Source organism: Haliaeetus leucocephalus, unplaced genomic scaffold, assembly GCF_000737465.1.
Source record: "Haliaeetus leucocephalus isolate CR32 unplaced genomic scaffold, Haliaeetus_leucocephalus-4.0 Scaffold196, whole genome shotgun sequence".
NCBI lineage: Eukaryota > Metazoa > Chordata > Aves > Accipitriformes > Accipitridae > Haliaeetus > Haliaeetus leucocephalus.
Window position 1 is genome coordinate 766,349 of NW_010972632.1, and position 14,836 is coordinate 781,184.

Sequence of the window (14,836 nt, forward strand, 5' to 3'; positions counted from 1 at the left end):
GACATGGCTTTTTTCATTTGGGGGGGGGGGGGGAATGTAAGAACTTTGAAATCCATCTCCTCCTCTTCCACATGTCTGATCTTTCCACATGTCTCTGATCTTTTGGGAGTTGAGGAAAAAGGCTTCCCAGCCTTTCTGCAGCATTTATTCTTCTTTTAAGCTTAGGGCAGTGGGGGGAAATTGACCTCTGCACACAGAGTAATCAGTTGAATTTAGAAGTATGTATAGTTTTTCCCAATAGCAGTTAGAACATCAGGCAACAAAATACAGCCTGTCATGTGTTGGGTTTTGGCTCTGTTTTGGTTGGGGTTTTGGGGGTTTGGTTTGTTTGGGGGAAGGGTGAGGGTGTAAAAAAGGAAAATAAAAACACTACAACCCACACATGAGATATTCTCAATATTTCTAATGGTTGTTACTACCATGAATCCAAACTACTGCACCACTAGAGAGCAAAAGATAAACTTGTTACCAACGATAATAATCATATGACAATACACGTATAGAAAGGATTCTTTTTTTAATGAAACAAAAGTAGTATCTACCAAAGGAAAGAGGGAAGAAGAGACTCTCAAAGCACTAAGGAAAACATGCAATAGGAATGAGACTTGCTTTTAAAAACATGCAGAATTTGTTGTGGGGCCTTTCAGTAACAAGTTTTTTAATTTTTTTTTTTTAAGGTGAGAAATTACTAGTGGAAGTAGTAAATACTTGTTACTGCAGTTGTTGCCCAAAGGAAGATCCAATCAACATTGGATGAATTGAACCAAAGTACTTAGAAATAAAAAAAATAAAAATAAAAAAAAATCATCTATTAGGTGAATTTATTTGCCAAACATTCTACTTATTAACAATCTAAGGGATTAAATAAAATAACCTTTTTAACATTCTTATAACATGTACTGCAAGAGCAAAGTTGAAAACAGCCTCTTTGGAGGGCAGAAGTTCTTTAATCACAAGGAATAAGGAAGGTACTGTTGGTCTTGGGCGGGGGGGGGGGCTGGTTGTTAGCTTAGTTTGCTTTTTTAAGTGCCAACAGTTTAAAGTTGGGTTGATTCTTAAGTAAATGGATGTGTCAATGCTAGAATATTAGTCAGTAACATTACATCTGCACCTGGTTTTATTGTCCATGTAAACTCGGAGCAACAATCTTCAAGCTCTTTATTTCCTGAAGGGGATCCTAACAGCAGTAAATATGTATACAAGTAGCACTGTTGTAGCCTAATCTCCCAAAAGTATTTAAAAATTAGCATGGCATCCAACAAAGTGAACTGCATGTACTTTTGCAGAGCTGTCAGGTATCATCTTCATGCCGAGGAAAACCAAACACCTAGGTGCAAGAGCAGCTGTCTAAACTATACTCAAACGTAAGAGACTGATGTTAACTTACTGGCTCTGGTAAACAGAGGAAACTGCAGCACCACCTCAAGTGAGAAATACATACACAGGGAACATTTTTGCTTCAAATAAAAAGATATGGATCTCAACATAGGTGACAATACCCAAAGCTAAAATTATGAATGGCATAGGAAGGAGTCAAAATAAATCCGACCAACTGCTCCAGGCACATTTGAGAAAAGAAATAAATATATCCACTGCATATAATTCAAGAACAGAGGACACAAATATTTCAGACTGAACCACATGTTTGAACTTTCACTAAATGCACCATTTTTATATAAGCATGCTGATGAGATCTCTGAAAAGAGGATAAAAATGACTCGGTCACTTCAGAGATCAGTGCTTTTTAGTATCAAATACACAGCTCAATGCTCAATAAGTATCAGGGAATACACATTGCAGGTAGGACATGCCTATTATAAAGAAATAGCTCAGACACAAACCAGCACTTTCTCCTCCCCCCATCTGAATCTAAAGGATTCTGAAGCAGCCAAAGAAATTGATGTGGTTTGCAGGGGTCTTCAGATACAGGTGTTATGAAAGGGAATTCATGAGTTCTTTTCCTAGAAAGTCAAGGTTTCTTAGTATCTTCCCTATAACTCAGGCCCACCAGCATGGATTTTTCCATTATTGTGAACACTTTTTTTTTTAGTTTGAGCAGAAAGCCCCAGAGTAAGTTCTGCGCAAGAAACGTGTTCATCTTACTAAAACCCAACTGTTTATAATTGAGGACTCCCAACTTCTCTGAATGCTGGATATGGTTAAACCAAGACAAAAAGGGTCAACTACAAATACTCCAGTCCTCCCTCTCACATTGAGAAACCTGTTAGACATTTGTCTTAAGGACAGCCTTGTAATTGCCATAGCTCTACTGGAGTTAAAGGAGCTGTGCTATTACACACAAGCTGATGATCCAAAACACAATTCTAATTTGATTTTTAAAAAACAAACAAACAACAACAACGAAAAAAAGACACCAACAAAAAACCTACCCCATTTGGCTGGCCACAGCACTGACTATATATTTTGTAATGGGAGACTGAGAAGACAGAAAAGGAGAAGACATTTAGCAATCTAAAACATACTCCGAAACAGAGAGGCTTTTAAGATTTGAAATCTGATGCTTGGAAATAAGAATGAAAGCTTTAATACACTCCCTACATACTGATTCATGCTGTTGCAGCTACTCTTTATACCTAGAGGGCCATTTGCTCAGTAACAATTGTAAAGTGACAACAGCAAGCACTTTAGAAGTGTCTGTCCTTCCAACATTCACTCATGGATAAAAAAGCCACCCTCAATCTAATCAGCACGTGAGCACCCAGGGTTCCAAGTCCAGTGCAAAGCATCTGTGGTAGCATGACCCGAGTGCTCAGTCACATTACCTACATTGAACAGCCACTGAAGTTTTTGTAGAATGGCATGCAGAATGAGTACTTGCCACTGATTATCCTTTTTTTTTTTTTAAAAATCATATTCCCTTCTCCCATCTTTGTCCTCTGACATCCCATCCCCAGCTACTGAAAAAGAGATGCAGTAATCTTACTGTTTGTTTGTGAAGTTTAGCCCACTCGAGGGCTCCCATGTACAGACCATCCAACTGTGCAATAATATAGCCAGCATGCCTCCAAAATGGGTCATCCTTATTATTTCTGATTTGTTGTCTTGTCCATTGATCTTGTTTCCTGCAGAGGAACAAACAGGTTGGGGTTTTCTGGGTTTTGTTTTAGAGTATAATTGATAATGCAAGGAAGAGACAAATGTATTATGATCCAGATGATCGAGCCTTCCTAGTGTTTTGAGGCAAATCATGCTTTGGAAATCCTGCAACTTAAATGTTATATCCTCTGCATGTAAATGTTCAGATCCATGCAACATACTCCACAGTACTGTGCCTAGATATTAGACTTTAGTATCAAAGAAAGAGTTGGACTCCACCTCTGGGGGGGACTCTGCTACATCAGATCTAGCATCCCTTATAGTCAGTAAAGGGAAACAAGCATTTGATAAGTCAGATGAACTATTCCCTTTTAAATACCTATTTAAGGAAAAAATAGACTGACCTTTGAAGAGCCTATTTCCCTCCCCTATGCACAAGTGCAATGAAGGCTTTCTGCTGGTGGTGCTCAAACACTGCCTAAGAACCACTGATAGGTTCCTCTGAGGAAAAGGTGGGAGGCCAAACACAACCATCCCATGCGCCAAATCCAATCGAGAGGTTACTAGCCAAATAACCCAGGCTTAGAGCATGAGGCAGCACAAGCTGAACAGACCCTATGGCAAGAGCAGCCAATGTTATAAGGATCTCTCAGAGTTCCCTGCTTTACTAGGGACAAAGGGCCACAGAAGAACCACAGGTGTTAAGAGTAAGTCAGGACCAGATTCCATCTTCTTCCGTCCTCCTGTATCTATCCATCCAGCTTTACATACAGCAGCAACAAAGAGAATGAACCTGGCAAGGAAGCAAACTCTTCCAGCAATATGTGGGTGATAAAACCAGCCAGATCTACCTTTCTGGAAATAACAAGGTGCATGAAGTCCCTACGGCTCGGTGTTGGGCCCTGTTCTGTTTAATATCTTTATCGATTATTTGGATGAGGGGATTGAGTGCACCGTCAGCAAGTTTGCAGACGACACCAAGTTGGGAGGCAGGGTCAATCTGCTTGAGGGTAGGGAGGCTCTACAAAGAGATCTGGACAGGCTGGATCGATGGGCTGAGGCCAATCGTATGAAGTTCAACAAGGCCAAGTGACAGGTCCTGCACTTCGGTCACAACCACCCCACGCAGCGCTGCAGGCTTGGGGAAGAGTGGCTGGAAAGCTGCCCAGCGGAGAAAGACCTGGGGGTGCTGGTCGACAGCTGGCTGAATATGAGCCAGCAGTGTGCCCAGGTGGCCAACAGCATCCTGGCCTGTATCAGAAATAGTGTGGCTGGCAGGAGCAGGGAGGTGACTGTTCCCTTGTACTCGGCACTGGTGAGGATGCACCTCAAGTACCGTGTTCAGTTTTGGGCCCCCCAATACAGGAAAGACATTGAGTTGCTGGAACAAGTCCGGAGAAGGGCAATGAAGCTGGTGAGGGGTCTGGAGCATAACTCTTATGAGAAGCGGCTGAGGGAGCTGGGGCGGTTTAGTCTGGAGAAAGGGAGGCTGAGGGAAGACCTTATAGCTCTTTACAACTACCTGAAAGGGGGTTGTAGTGAGGTGGGTGTTGGTCTCTTCTGTCAGGTGGCTGGAGATAGGACGAGAGGAAATGGCCTCGAGTTGCAGCAGGGGAGGTTTAGATTGGATATTAGGAAAAATTTCTTTACTGAAAGGGTTGTCAGGCATTGGAACAGGCTGCCCAAGGTAGTAGTGGACTCACCATCCCTGGAGGTGTTCAAAAAGCAAGTGGACGGGGTACTTCAGGACATGGTTTAGTGGGCATGATTGATGGTTGGACTTGATGATCTTAAAGGTCTCTTCCAACCTAAATGATTCTATGATTCTAAGAATGTCAGAGGAAACTGGGATATGGTCAGAGCATTCAGGGCTAAAGACTTCCAGGACAACACAGCAGCCCATACTGCAAAACTGCTGTAAAGTAAAGCAGCGATGCAGGAGTCCAGGATATAGGCAATAGAAGAATGATAAAAGGCCACCTAGTATAGCCCCCCCTCCATCCAATAACACATTTTGGGGGATACAGCTACTATGCTCAGTCGAGAAAAAAAACGCTACGTATTGATATGGTTCACAAGGAGGACAGCAATACTGAAGAACAATGGCAAGCGAGTGCTACGATTTTTTTTCCCTCTTCTTTTTGGATAAGCTAAAACCAATCGACTTTATATATGTACACCAATAACAGAATTAGCTATATAACCCCTTGTGGAAAGCACAAAACAAGGGAAAGATGGAAAAAATAGTCCCCAGAAATGACCAAGGTTTCACAGATGTATTTGTAAGGGAAGAAAACATAAGTCTAAGGAGATTAAAATAATTGGTAATCACAGTTGAGTTTCCCAGTACCTGGCCTGCTTCTTCTCCCACTTGTAGTTTCCCACCAGTGTAGCTGCATTATTTGAGCAGAATTACTTTTGATTTATATAGCTGAAGAGAAAAGGGAATCAGGACTTTTATGATTAGAACAGAATTTACATCAGTGGTAGAATAAACAAAATGCAAACCTAACAGAGGAAGGAAAGGATACACAATCCTAAAAAGATTAAGGTTCCAGGAGACCACACTGTTCAGCATAACATTCAAAATACGAGCTTTTCAGAAAATTATTTTGACTAGAACGACCCTCAGAATTCATTGGCATTATTCACATCCCTTTGTAGCAGTGGCTTTAAACATTTCTTTGAAAGAATTGGAATTAGGGAAGGGCATATGCCCTTCTTCATTTATATTTAGATTTATTTTTTTTCATACTAATGGCATTCAGTCAGAGGGAAAGGAAGCATACATGTTCTTTAGCCCATAAGGAAGAGAATAAAAAACCCTTGAAAATTCTGTCATCCTCCAACCCCAAGTCTTGAACAGTTTCTTTTCTAGTAACTAAATACATACGCCATAAAATTCTGAACTCCACTTCGAATGGTGGGATTCTTAATTAACTGTGGATACATATTTGCAGCATGGTCATACATGTGCCTGAAAGAACAAGAGTAGCAGAAGTTATTATTTTGCATCTGCCCTTCTTTTTTGCTTACCAACCCACTGATCAGCAAGCATTGATAGACGAGCAACACAGTCCACAAAGTAAGCTTTTCTTAATCACAGAAATTACTTCAGTGCATGACAAACAGCAAAGGTAACACAAATGGATTGTTGAAATTTAACTTAAAATAAACGACCTTGTTAATACCTGCTCAAACTGCGGTACAATGGAAATTAAGCAAGAATGAGATTGAACTACTTCATAGCAAAATTCCACACTTGGGGAATATCTGTAGGCCAGAAGCATCTTCACAGTGTTAGCACATTAATTTAAAGCACAACAGAAATAGTTTGCTGGAGAGCTATTCTATTTGGAACCAAAAAAACACAGAGGTGAGGAGAACATAACTTGCTGATTCAGTTGTGAGAGGTAATTTCAGCCAGGTGTCTAGCAGGTTTTACTTACCATTAATCATATTCCCTCCCTTCTGATTAAGCTAAATATCTCTATTTTAAAGTATGTGCAAGTTGATCCTACGTGTTCCCACAGAAACTCACACTCATGCCAGCCCTAAACAGATTCAGCTTTATGGAGACCATAATTATTGTGATTTTTTTGTTTGTTGTTGAATTCAGTTAGCTGTTTCATCAACATTAACTAATATGAACAAAAGTTGCAAGGGTTTTTTTGGTTGGTTGGGGCTTTTTTGTTTGTTTCGTTGAAGCAAAGTCCTTTACATTTCAAGATGAAATCAACTGCCAAAAATTGCTCAGAAGGCCAGAAGTTAAAATCACCCTTCCATTTTAGATGAAAAGTAATTGTCTGATTCAAGCCAAAACCGAACTTCAACATTTCTTAATTTGGGCCAAACTTAACCAACATTTTTTCAGCCCCCAAAAAAAAAAAAAAAAAAAAAAAAAAAAGAGGGAAAAGGAATATTCAGTTCTAGGTGGAAATCGGCAGAAAATTATTTTGCTGAGGTCTGGAGTTGATAGAACTACATCAGTCATCTGTAAAAGTAGCTCCTACCAAGTGCTGAGAGAAAGAAAACAGAACTAAGAAACAGATATCAGCCTCAAGCGAAGCACATGCCAGCAGGACAGAATTCCCTGTATTAAAACTTATGAGGGCAGCTTCCTCTGAGAGGGATGCAGACAGGACCTCTTCCCAGTTTCCCTCAGGGCATAATTAGAGAACACAGCCAGAGATGACTGAATAGTTTGCTGATGACTAGAGAATCATCCATTGACCTTCTCCCCTCTCTTTCTGTCCCTTGCCCCATTCCCAGCTGTTTAAGTACTTGATTGCATGACCCTGATGCTTCTCATCTCAGTTCTGGTACTATTCTGACTACAAAATCTAATTGTCTGCATGCGTTCAGGCAAAACACTAACCCAGCAAAAAACGTGAATTACTTTTCTGGCAGTTTCTAGTTTGAATTAGGTTGTTACGTAGCAACAGAGCTGGTGCAAGAAGGCAGCTCTCTACTGTGTTAGTAGATGAACTGATGCACAAAGGGCCTGATCAGTCCCAGGGCAGACACAAATTGGAGGGATTGGCTCCATGGAAGGAGGTACTGGGGCAAGAGAGGGGAGCATTCAGCAGCTTCACACCATTACACCCTTCATGAAACTGCAGCTACAGTATCAATTTTAGTTCTAGAGTTTCCTGTCTCCCATGTAATACAAGACTACATGCCATAATCATAACCTTCTTCTTGAAGAGGACAAAGAGACAGATCAATATTCTCCACCCCTGCAGTCACAGAGAATTTGGCAAATAAAAATCCCAAGTAATTTTAGGAAGGAAATTATAGCATAACATACTCCATACAAGTCAGGGCTCTCATGGCACTAGAGAAGAGGAGCAAATAGCACGAGACAGTCCTTCTGACAGATGGTCTTTTCAGGATGACAACCAGATGAGGAGGATAAAACCAGCCAGGATACTACTCTAATCACTCTCTAGGCCAGAACAGATTATCAGGCTTCCAGGCTCAACCATCAGCTCTACTCTCTTCATTTTGCACTCAAAGGTTACGCAACACAAGGCAGATTTTACACTAGTAGTATCTTTAAGCTGTGATGACTGATGTAGAGACTGGGTTAGGTCAGAATCTCTTGTTTATGCTAACAGAGGACAGACAATTCCTGGAATTTATTTTTCTTTTTTCAATGTCCAAGGTTATGGAGAATTTTTTCCCTAGTTGCTCCATTTACTTTTTTTGCTTTAACAACACTTCTATGTACATGGCTTGCATGTTTTGTAAGGGTATTACCCTCTGAAGTAAATTGGATCATTATAGTTAAGGTACAGCTTTGCAACTGTATCTAAGGCCAAATGCAAGGCAATTACAAAGCTGGGACAAGAATTCAGAGCCTAAAAACAGCAAAGCAGAGCCCTGCTTCTTCAAATTAGAGAGAAAGATGACAGGACTCAGGTCAGCTGAGGTCATATCAGAAAAGAGTACAATTAATGTTGCTTCAAATTTAAATACTGCTCTTAGGCACCTAGCATGCCACAATTGGAACTGATTAAAAGTATATGCTTAACATCATGGACTTGGATGTGCTCTACCATTCCCCAAGTAAAATGAGGCCTCATTAACACTTCTGTTTGTAATGGGGGAAGATAATTCATACGCAAGAAAACCAGAGCAAACATCTTTGGCTGGAAGATAGGACTGGACCTTACAGAGAGGTGGGAGACTGGTGATAAAAACAAATGTCGGATCTCCAGACACTACAAACACTAGAATTAGATTTATTCCACCCCTAACTATGTGTTTTCAAAATAGACAGCTACTGTCTGAATCAGGTACCAACACTATAAGATGAATCGTGCTCTAGAAAAGGCCTGTGTTTCTACCCTCACTGGTACACAGGTCTGACTAACTTAGTTACTGCTTTTTCTACCACATACCTATACAGCTAGAGCTCAGATTAATTCTTCCCCAGTAATCTGAAATAAGACAGTCCCAGCATAGGGGGTTTGGGGTTGTTTTTTTGTTTGGGGTTGGGGTGCTTTTTTTGGGGGGGGGGGGGGGGGGGTTGGGTTGGGTTGGTTTTTTTAAAATCTGATTGTCTTACATTCTGCTTAGGTTCCTACTAAGGACAAAGCATACACTTTTAGAAGAGATATTTTGTCACTCTTTTGCTTACGTCATGAGGCCTAGCTGTGTCTAGAAACCCTCCTTCATGCCCTAAGTGTAATGGAAGAACTGAGCTAGCCGAGAATTCCTGGAGATGTCCAAACTGCAGGCACTGTCAAGCTGGAGCTCCTGCTCACTAGAGAGCTTCTGCAGGAATCTGTACTTCAACTTGGCATCAGGCTCGCAATATATCCTTCCCAATAATGCACCACATCAGAGTTCTTCCTGGTAAGACTTCAGGGTTTCTGCAAAGAGCCACCTTGGGTCTTTTCTGCTTCACGGAGTCATTGCCACAAACAGATGTGAGACAGCTGGAGACCTTGGGAGTTGTTCAGGCTGCAGGTAGCAATGTGCTAGAGGGCACTTCAATTACCAGACATACCCAATGTATTCACACTGGGGGGCTGTGCCTAAGCCACACAAGGTGGTGCTTGTACAGGCAAGTGACACTAGCATCTTCACTCTGGTAGCTAAGTGGCTGTTGATGCAAATAAAGCCTTCACGACAGCCAAACGCACTGTTACACTCTCCCTTGTTACTAAGTTTTTAAAAAGAAAGTTTGAGCTGTGCGCAGCTACTGTGGACACTGATGCCTGCAAGAGCAGAATGAGAGTGTTTAGAGACACCTTCTCATAAGTCACAATGGTGCTAGAGAGCTTCCCTGAAGACAGGCTGAATGGGCCAGGCAGTCTGATGGGAATAGAGTTACAGATTGGGAAAGACTGTTTCCTGGTTTTACTTCAGAAGACTTGTGTAACTGTCCCAAAGAAAGAACATCTGCCTGCATGTTAATTAGGATTCTGTGAATCTCTAGGCAAGATAAAGGAGAAATGGAGCTCAGAGCAATCTTAATATCTGCAAACTTAGGGAGTTCTCACTACTCCTGTGGTTCAGGAAATTGCAAACACACTGTATAAGAGGATTCATTAGTTGCAGTTTGCTGAATAAAAACCCACCAAGGTCATACAGCTAAAACCTGAAGAAATAGGTTCTCCATCTTCTCAAGGGTCAGGGGAGTACATCGCTAATTCATCTCTGCTCCTTAGCTGGAACATTTTCAATAGGTATTCTTAGATATTCTTTACTCAAATAGAAGCCCTCTTTATCTGAAATAGCTTTACAAGACCTGACAGGAAAAGCTTATATTCATAACCTCCAGTGAGAAATATGTTTCCACTGCAGGTATAGATGCACAATGGGGCAAAGACATAGCCAAAACCCAAATTCAGATGGTATGTGTAGTATTTGATAGTCATTTTAATGATGGTAAGCATTTTCAGGTTTTCTCAGTTTCCTCAGAAAAGAAAGGCTTTGGCTACTTCCGGTTTTGTATCTTAACCCACTCCCACACTTAAATTCCTTTAAAACAGTTGAGTTTCCCTCTTTGCTTAAAAGCCAAAGTCTCAAACCCTACTTCTCCACATTGATACAAACCCTCAACTTCACTTCCACAGGCTTTAAGATCTCTGTTCATTACTATGTCTACTATATCCACTTCTCTACAAAAGCCACTCAGTGCTGGAGTTGGTAGCCCTGCAGTAACAACAGCTAGGGCTAGGAACCAGCTTCAGTAAGCATCTGACCTAGAGAAAGCAAAAGCCTTGAGCAGAGTAACTTGTGAGTACCTTCACTTCTGTGAATCTTCACTTAACACCCATGGAAAAAACAAAGGAGAAAAACTCCCCCCCTAAACCTAAGCATAGACTAAGACATCAGATAAAGTCCCTGCAGACACTCTTTCACATTCAAACCATGTTTAAAGGAATGGGCATATACTTAAGTTTGTTTAAAAGACAGCCAGGAAGACTCACCAATCTACTGTGGAGGCAGAAGGGGAACAGGGTGTAGGTTGTTGCTGCTAGAACACTACTTGCCATGCAATTGGGTTTACCATAGATTGGGCTCTCCATGTAGCATGACAAAGCTTAAGCTTAACCACTTAGATTAGCACACCTAGGTAAAGCCTTAGTGAAAAAAAAAAATGCGTTGAGCAATACCCAATTTTAAGAATATTCTAAATGTAATGCTAGCATCCCCCAGATCCATATGTAGTTTAAATAAACTGACTGAATAGCACATAACAGTAACTTCTCGTGCCAAATAATCCAACACCACACATCCAGATCTCTCATATACTTCATTTCCTTTCCTGCCTGGAGTAGAGGCTATGCACTCAGAACTCTAGGATTCCTTTACTCTTTCCCTCAGAAGTGTTTTGTTATTGACAATTATTACTTTATTGAATTTCCTTTATACTCTCCAGAGACCTAGCTGTGTCTCCAGCAAAATCTAGTGGAGAGTCACATTAACATATCATACGATCAGAAAACTATAACTGATCTTAAAATGTCTTGCTAATTAAATTAATATAATCTTGTCCAGCAGCCATATCTGACAATTGTTCGACAGACAACCTTCCCCTGCTGGCCTGTGCAACGCAGCCTATGGGTATTTATTTTAGTGTTCTGGAAGCAAAGCTGGTGAAGCCAAATTCATGTCACTGCATCCATCACAAGCATCTCCCAACTATTCCCCAGCCATGCATCAGAATTTGGGAATTCTTCTTTTCCTATGACTAACTTGATAGAGGAAAAGAGGGACCTTTTTCAACAAGCCATGTGTCATGTTCTTAGCTATATCACCAGCTATATCCTACCAGTTAGTACGTCACAGTGCCATGCTGTCTTCCAACTTAGTCAAGGAAAGAATAGAGTTTGAGGGTTTTTTTTGGTTGCTTGGTTGGGGGTTTTTTTTGGTTGCTTGGCTGGATTTTTTTTAGAAAAAGAAAAAACTGCTCTGGATTCAAAACAACTATAAAATTCTGTCAGTTTCATAGATCTGCATTGCAGGAGATATTCAGTCTCTCATCTTCTCTTCAACAGGCTTTCAGGAGTACACTGACCCTTCTAGACACACACCAGTCTGCTTGCAGGCCTATCAGTATATCAGCATTTTTTTTTTTTTTTAATTTCTCCAAGAGATACTAAACTCCCCATGCTGTGAAGTTTCAGCATCTGCTCCCCAGCAGTTTCTTGACAGCGTTTGGTGAAAAAGGTCCTTAAGGAAGCCCTGCAGCCCTTGCTAGCAACATGCCTCCCTGCCTGATCTGCTCTCAATTATCTCATCTGTTGTTGGTCTGTCACGTAACTGCAGGCTAGGGAGATTACAAAAGGGGTACCAGAAAGAATAGTTATTATTTACAACATAGGGCTTACGCACTTCCTTACACATACGCTATTCTGTGATTACATTACTTAATCAGTAATATAGATACAGTACTCATCTATCTCACCAAGGTGTTAGGAGAGTCTGCAGGATGAGAAGGAGAGGGCACATCTTGATCCCATAATGAAGATGCTATACTTCATATCTGCTACTAATTAAAAGAGCAGCTCACAACTGCAGAATATATGGTTAGTTTAAATGGATGGGAATTAAGGGAAAGGAAAAAACAAACAAACAACTCACAAGTATACAGAAATCCACTGGAAGCTTCATACGTTCAGTTGCTTCCTGAGGTACTTACGGAGCTGTGAGATAGCCTTCCAAGAAGCCAGCCACATACATGATATCTTCATTGCTTAATGTCTGACTGCCATAGCCTGCTCTGATCTCCAGAACTCCCCAACCTGTTGTCTGTACAGTGTTGTTGTAGAAACCATAGGCATCTCCACTCCTGTCCAGTATGTTCTTGACCTGAAGTGTTTTTTCAGCTCTATTCCAGTACACAGTTGCATAGCGGATTTCTATGGTGAAGAAAGGGGGCAAGGGAAACAAACAAACATCACTAGGTATTTCCTATCTAATATTGAAATGTCAAGACAGTATTTTTGCAATTTAAAAAAATTTAATTTGATAGCTTTCCATCAGGTTTAGTTCTACTATGGAAAGCAATACTAATGTTAACATACTGAGAAGTGGCACGAGAACTAACTGGAGTTTTACCAAGACAAAAGTTTACAGCTAAATATTTTCATGTTACTCTTCTGGAAATTATCTACAACTCTTTCAGTATAGAGCTCCAACACAGCTGAGTCTTGACATAAAATTCAGAAAAGTATTTCCTTACCTGGCCCACCAGAAAATCTATACAAATCTTATTGAAAGTAACTTTAGAAGACAGCATGCCTTAGCAACTGCAAAGGATTACAAATTACTGTTGACTTTGTTTTCCACCTAAAGATTCAAAAGGCTACAAAAGTTCTCTAAACTGTCTTTCTGGGCAACTAATCCTGGAGGTGGCATTACCAAACAGGAGCACTAGAACTCAGTGGATCACCAGCTTAAAGACAATAGCACCACAGGTATGCAATCCTTTATAAGACGCACAATCCCCATCACCCAGCTGGAATAGAATTGATCACAAGTGTGAAATGAATGGGAAGGAAGGGCACTAGACTGCTCAGAGTTCTGCTTGGACTGCTGTTTAAGAAACATTCTTCATTAGTTGGGTTTTAATCCTGCTGAGCTGAAGAACAAAGAGCAAGGTAAACTGCTTTCCAAAAAAAAAAAAACCCAAAAAAAAAACCCACCCTACAACTCTAAATCAGCCTTCCCTAAAATGGGACCTGATTACATCAGATCTCTATTCAAGATTGATCAAATCACTACTATAGTATTGCAAGTGAAAAGAGTTCAAAAGTCATGAGTCAGAGTTCCCAGAATTACTTGAAAAGGTTTAAGGGCTAAGCTTATAAACACTTACTACTGAGAAACCAGCAATGTTTTTACTGCCCGACCCTTCTCCAGTGTGGCAACTAGTCCTGCCAGTTTATAGAAAGAAACTGCAATTTGGTTACTACTCCTCACAACAATTCAGTTCGTGCATCACGTCCATAACAGCTGCAAAGTAGAGAGCTAGATCTAATTCTGGATGATCTCACACAAAATACTTAGTATGCATGCTATGATAATGGCGCTATAAAAAAGGCAATATAATGCCAGCACAATACCTAATGCTCTTCAAAAAGCTGCAAGTAAAATGTTTGTGATTAAGCAGCTAGCTTGATTTCAAATTAAGTGCACTCACTTTATTCAGTATTCTAAAACGTAACATAAAGAAGCTATTTTTATGAAAAGCCGTGAGTTATTTGAATAAAAAAGCAAGAACATTTTCCAAGAACCAAACTCCTTCACCAACTAATCACTTTTTGACATAGCAGTTACTCAGTCGCTTTAAGCCAGTTTTCATCCATTTTACCAGACTGTGGAATAATTTGTGTCATTCAACAGCCAGAAAACTGTTCTTTCCTAGTGTTCCAGCAAGAATAGCTAAAACTGTTTCTTACTGAGAATCACAGAATGGCTGAGGTTGGAGGGGACCTCTGGAGGTCATGTTGTCCAACCACCCTGCTCAAGCAGGGTCACCTAGAGCAAGTTGCACGGGATCATATCCAAATGGCTTTTAAGTATCTCCGAGCATGGAGATTTTTATAACCTCTCTGGGCAACACATACCAGTGTTTGCTCACCTTCATAGTGAAAAAGCATCTCCTAATGGTCAGAGAGCCTCCTGTGTTTCAGTCTGTGCCCATTGCCTCTGGTCCTGTCACTGGGCACCACTGAACAGAACCTGCGTCCATCTTCTTTATGCCCGCCCCCCCCCACCCCCCCCCACGCACCCCTCCACCACCACCCGCTCCCAC

General features: G+C 40.9%; 1 protein-coding gene across 1 annotated transcript in view; it reads right to left on the reverse strand.

The window, feature by feature from the left end:
* The window catches only part of PLBD1 (phospholipase B domain containing 1), a 41,867-nt gene that overhangs the window by 21,150 nt on the left and 5,881 nt on the right, over window positions 1-14,836 (reverse strand). The window contains exons 3-5 of the mRNA XM_010565860.1: window positions 12,719-12,938; window positions 5,951-6,034; window positions 2,945-3,083 (exon numbers count right to left, since the gene is read on the reverse strand). Of these exons, the coding sequence (XP_010564162.1) occupies window positions 2,945-3,083; window positions 5,951-6,034; window positions 12,719-12,938 (443 nt within the window). The remainder of the gene's footprint in view (window positions 1-2,944; window positions 3,084-5,950; window positions 6,035-12,718; window positions 12,939-14,836) is intronic.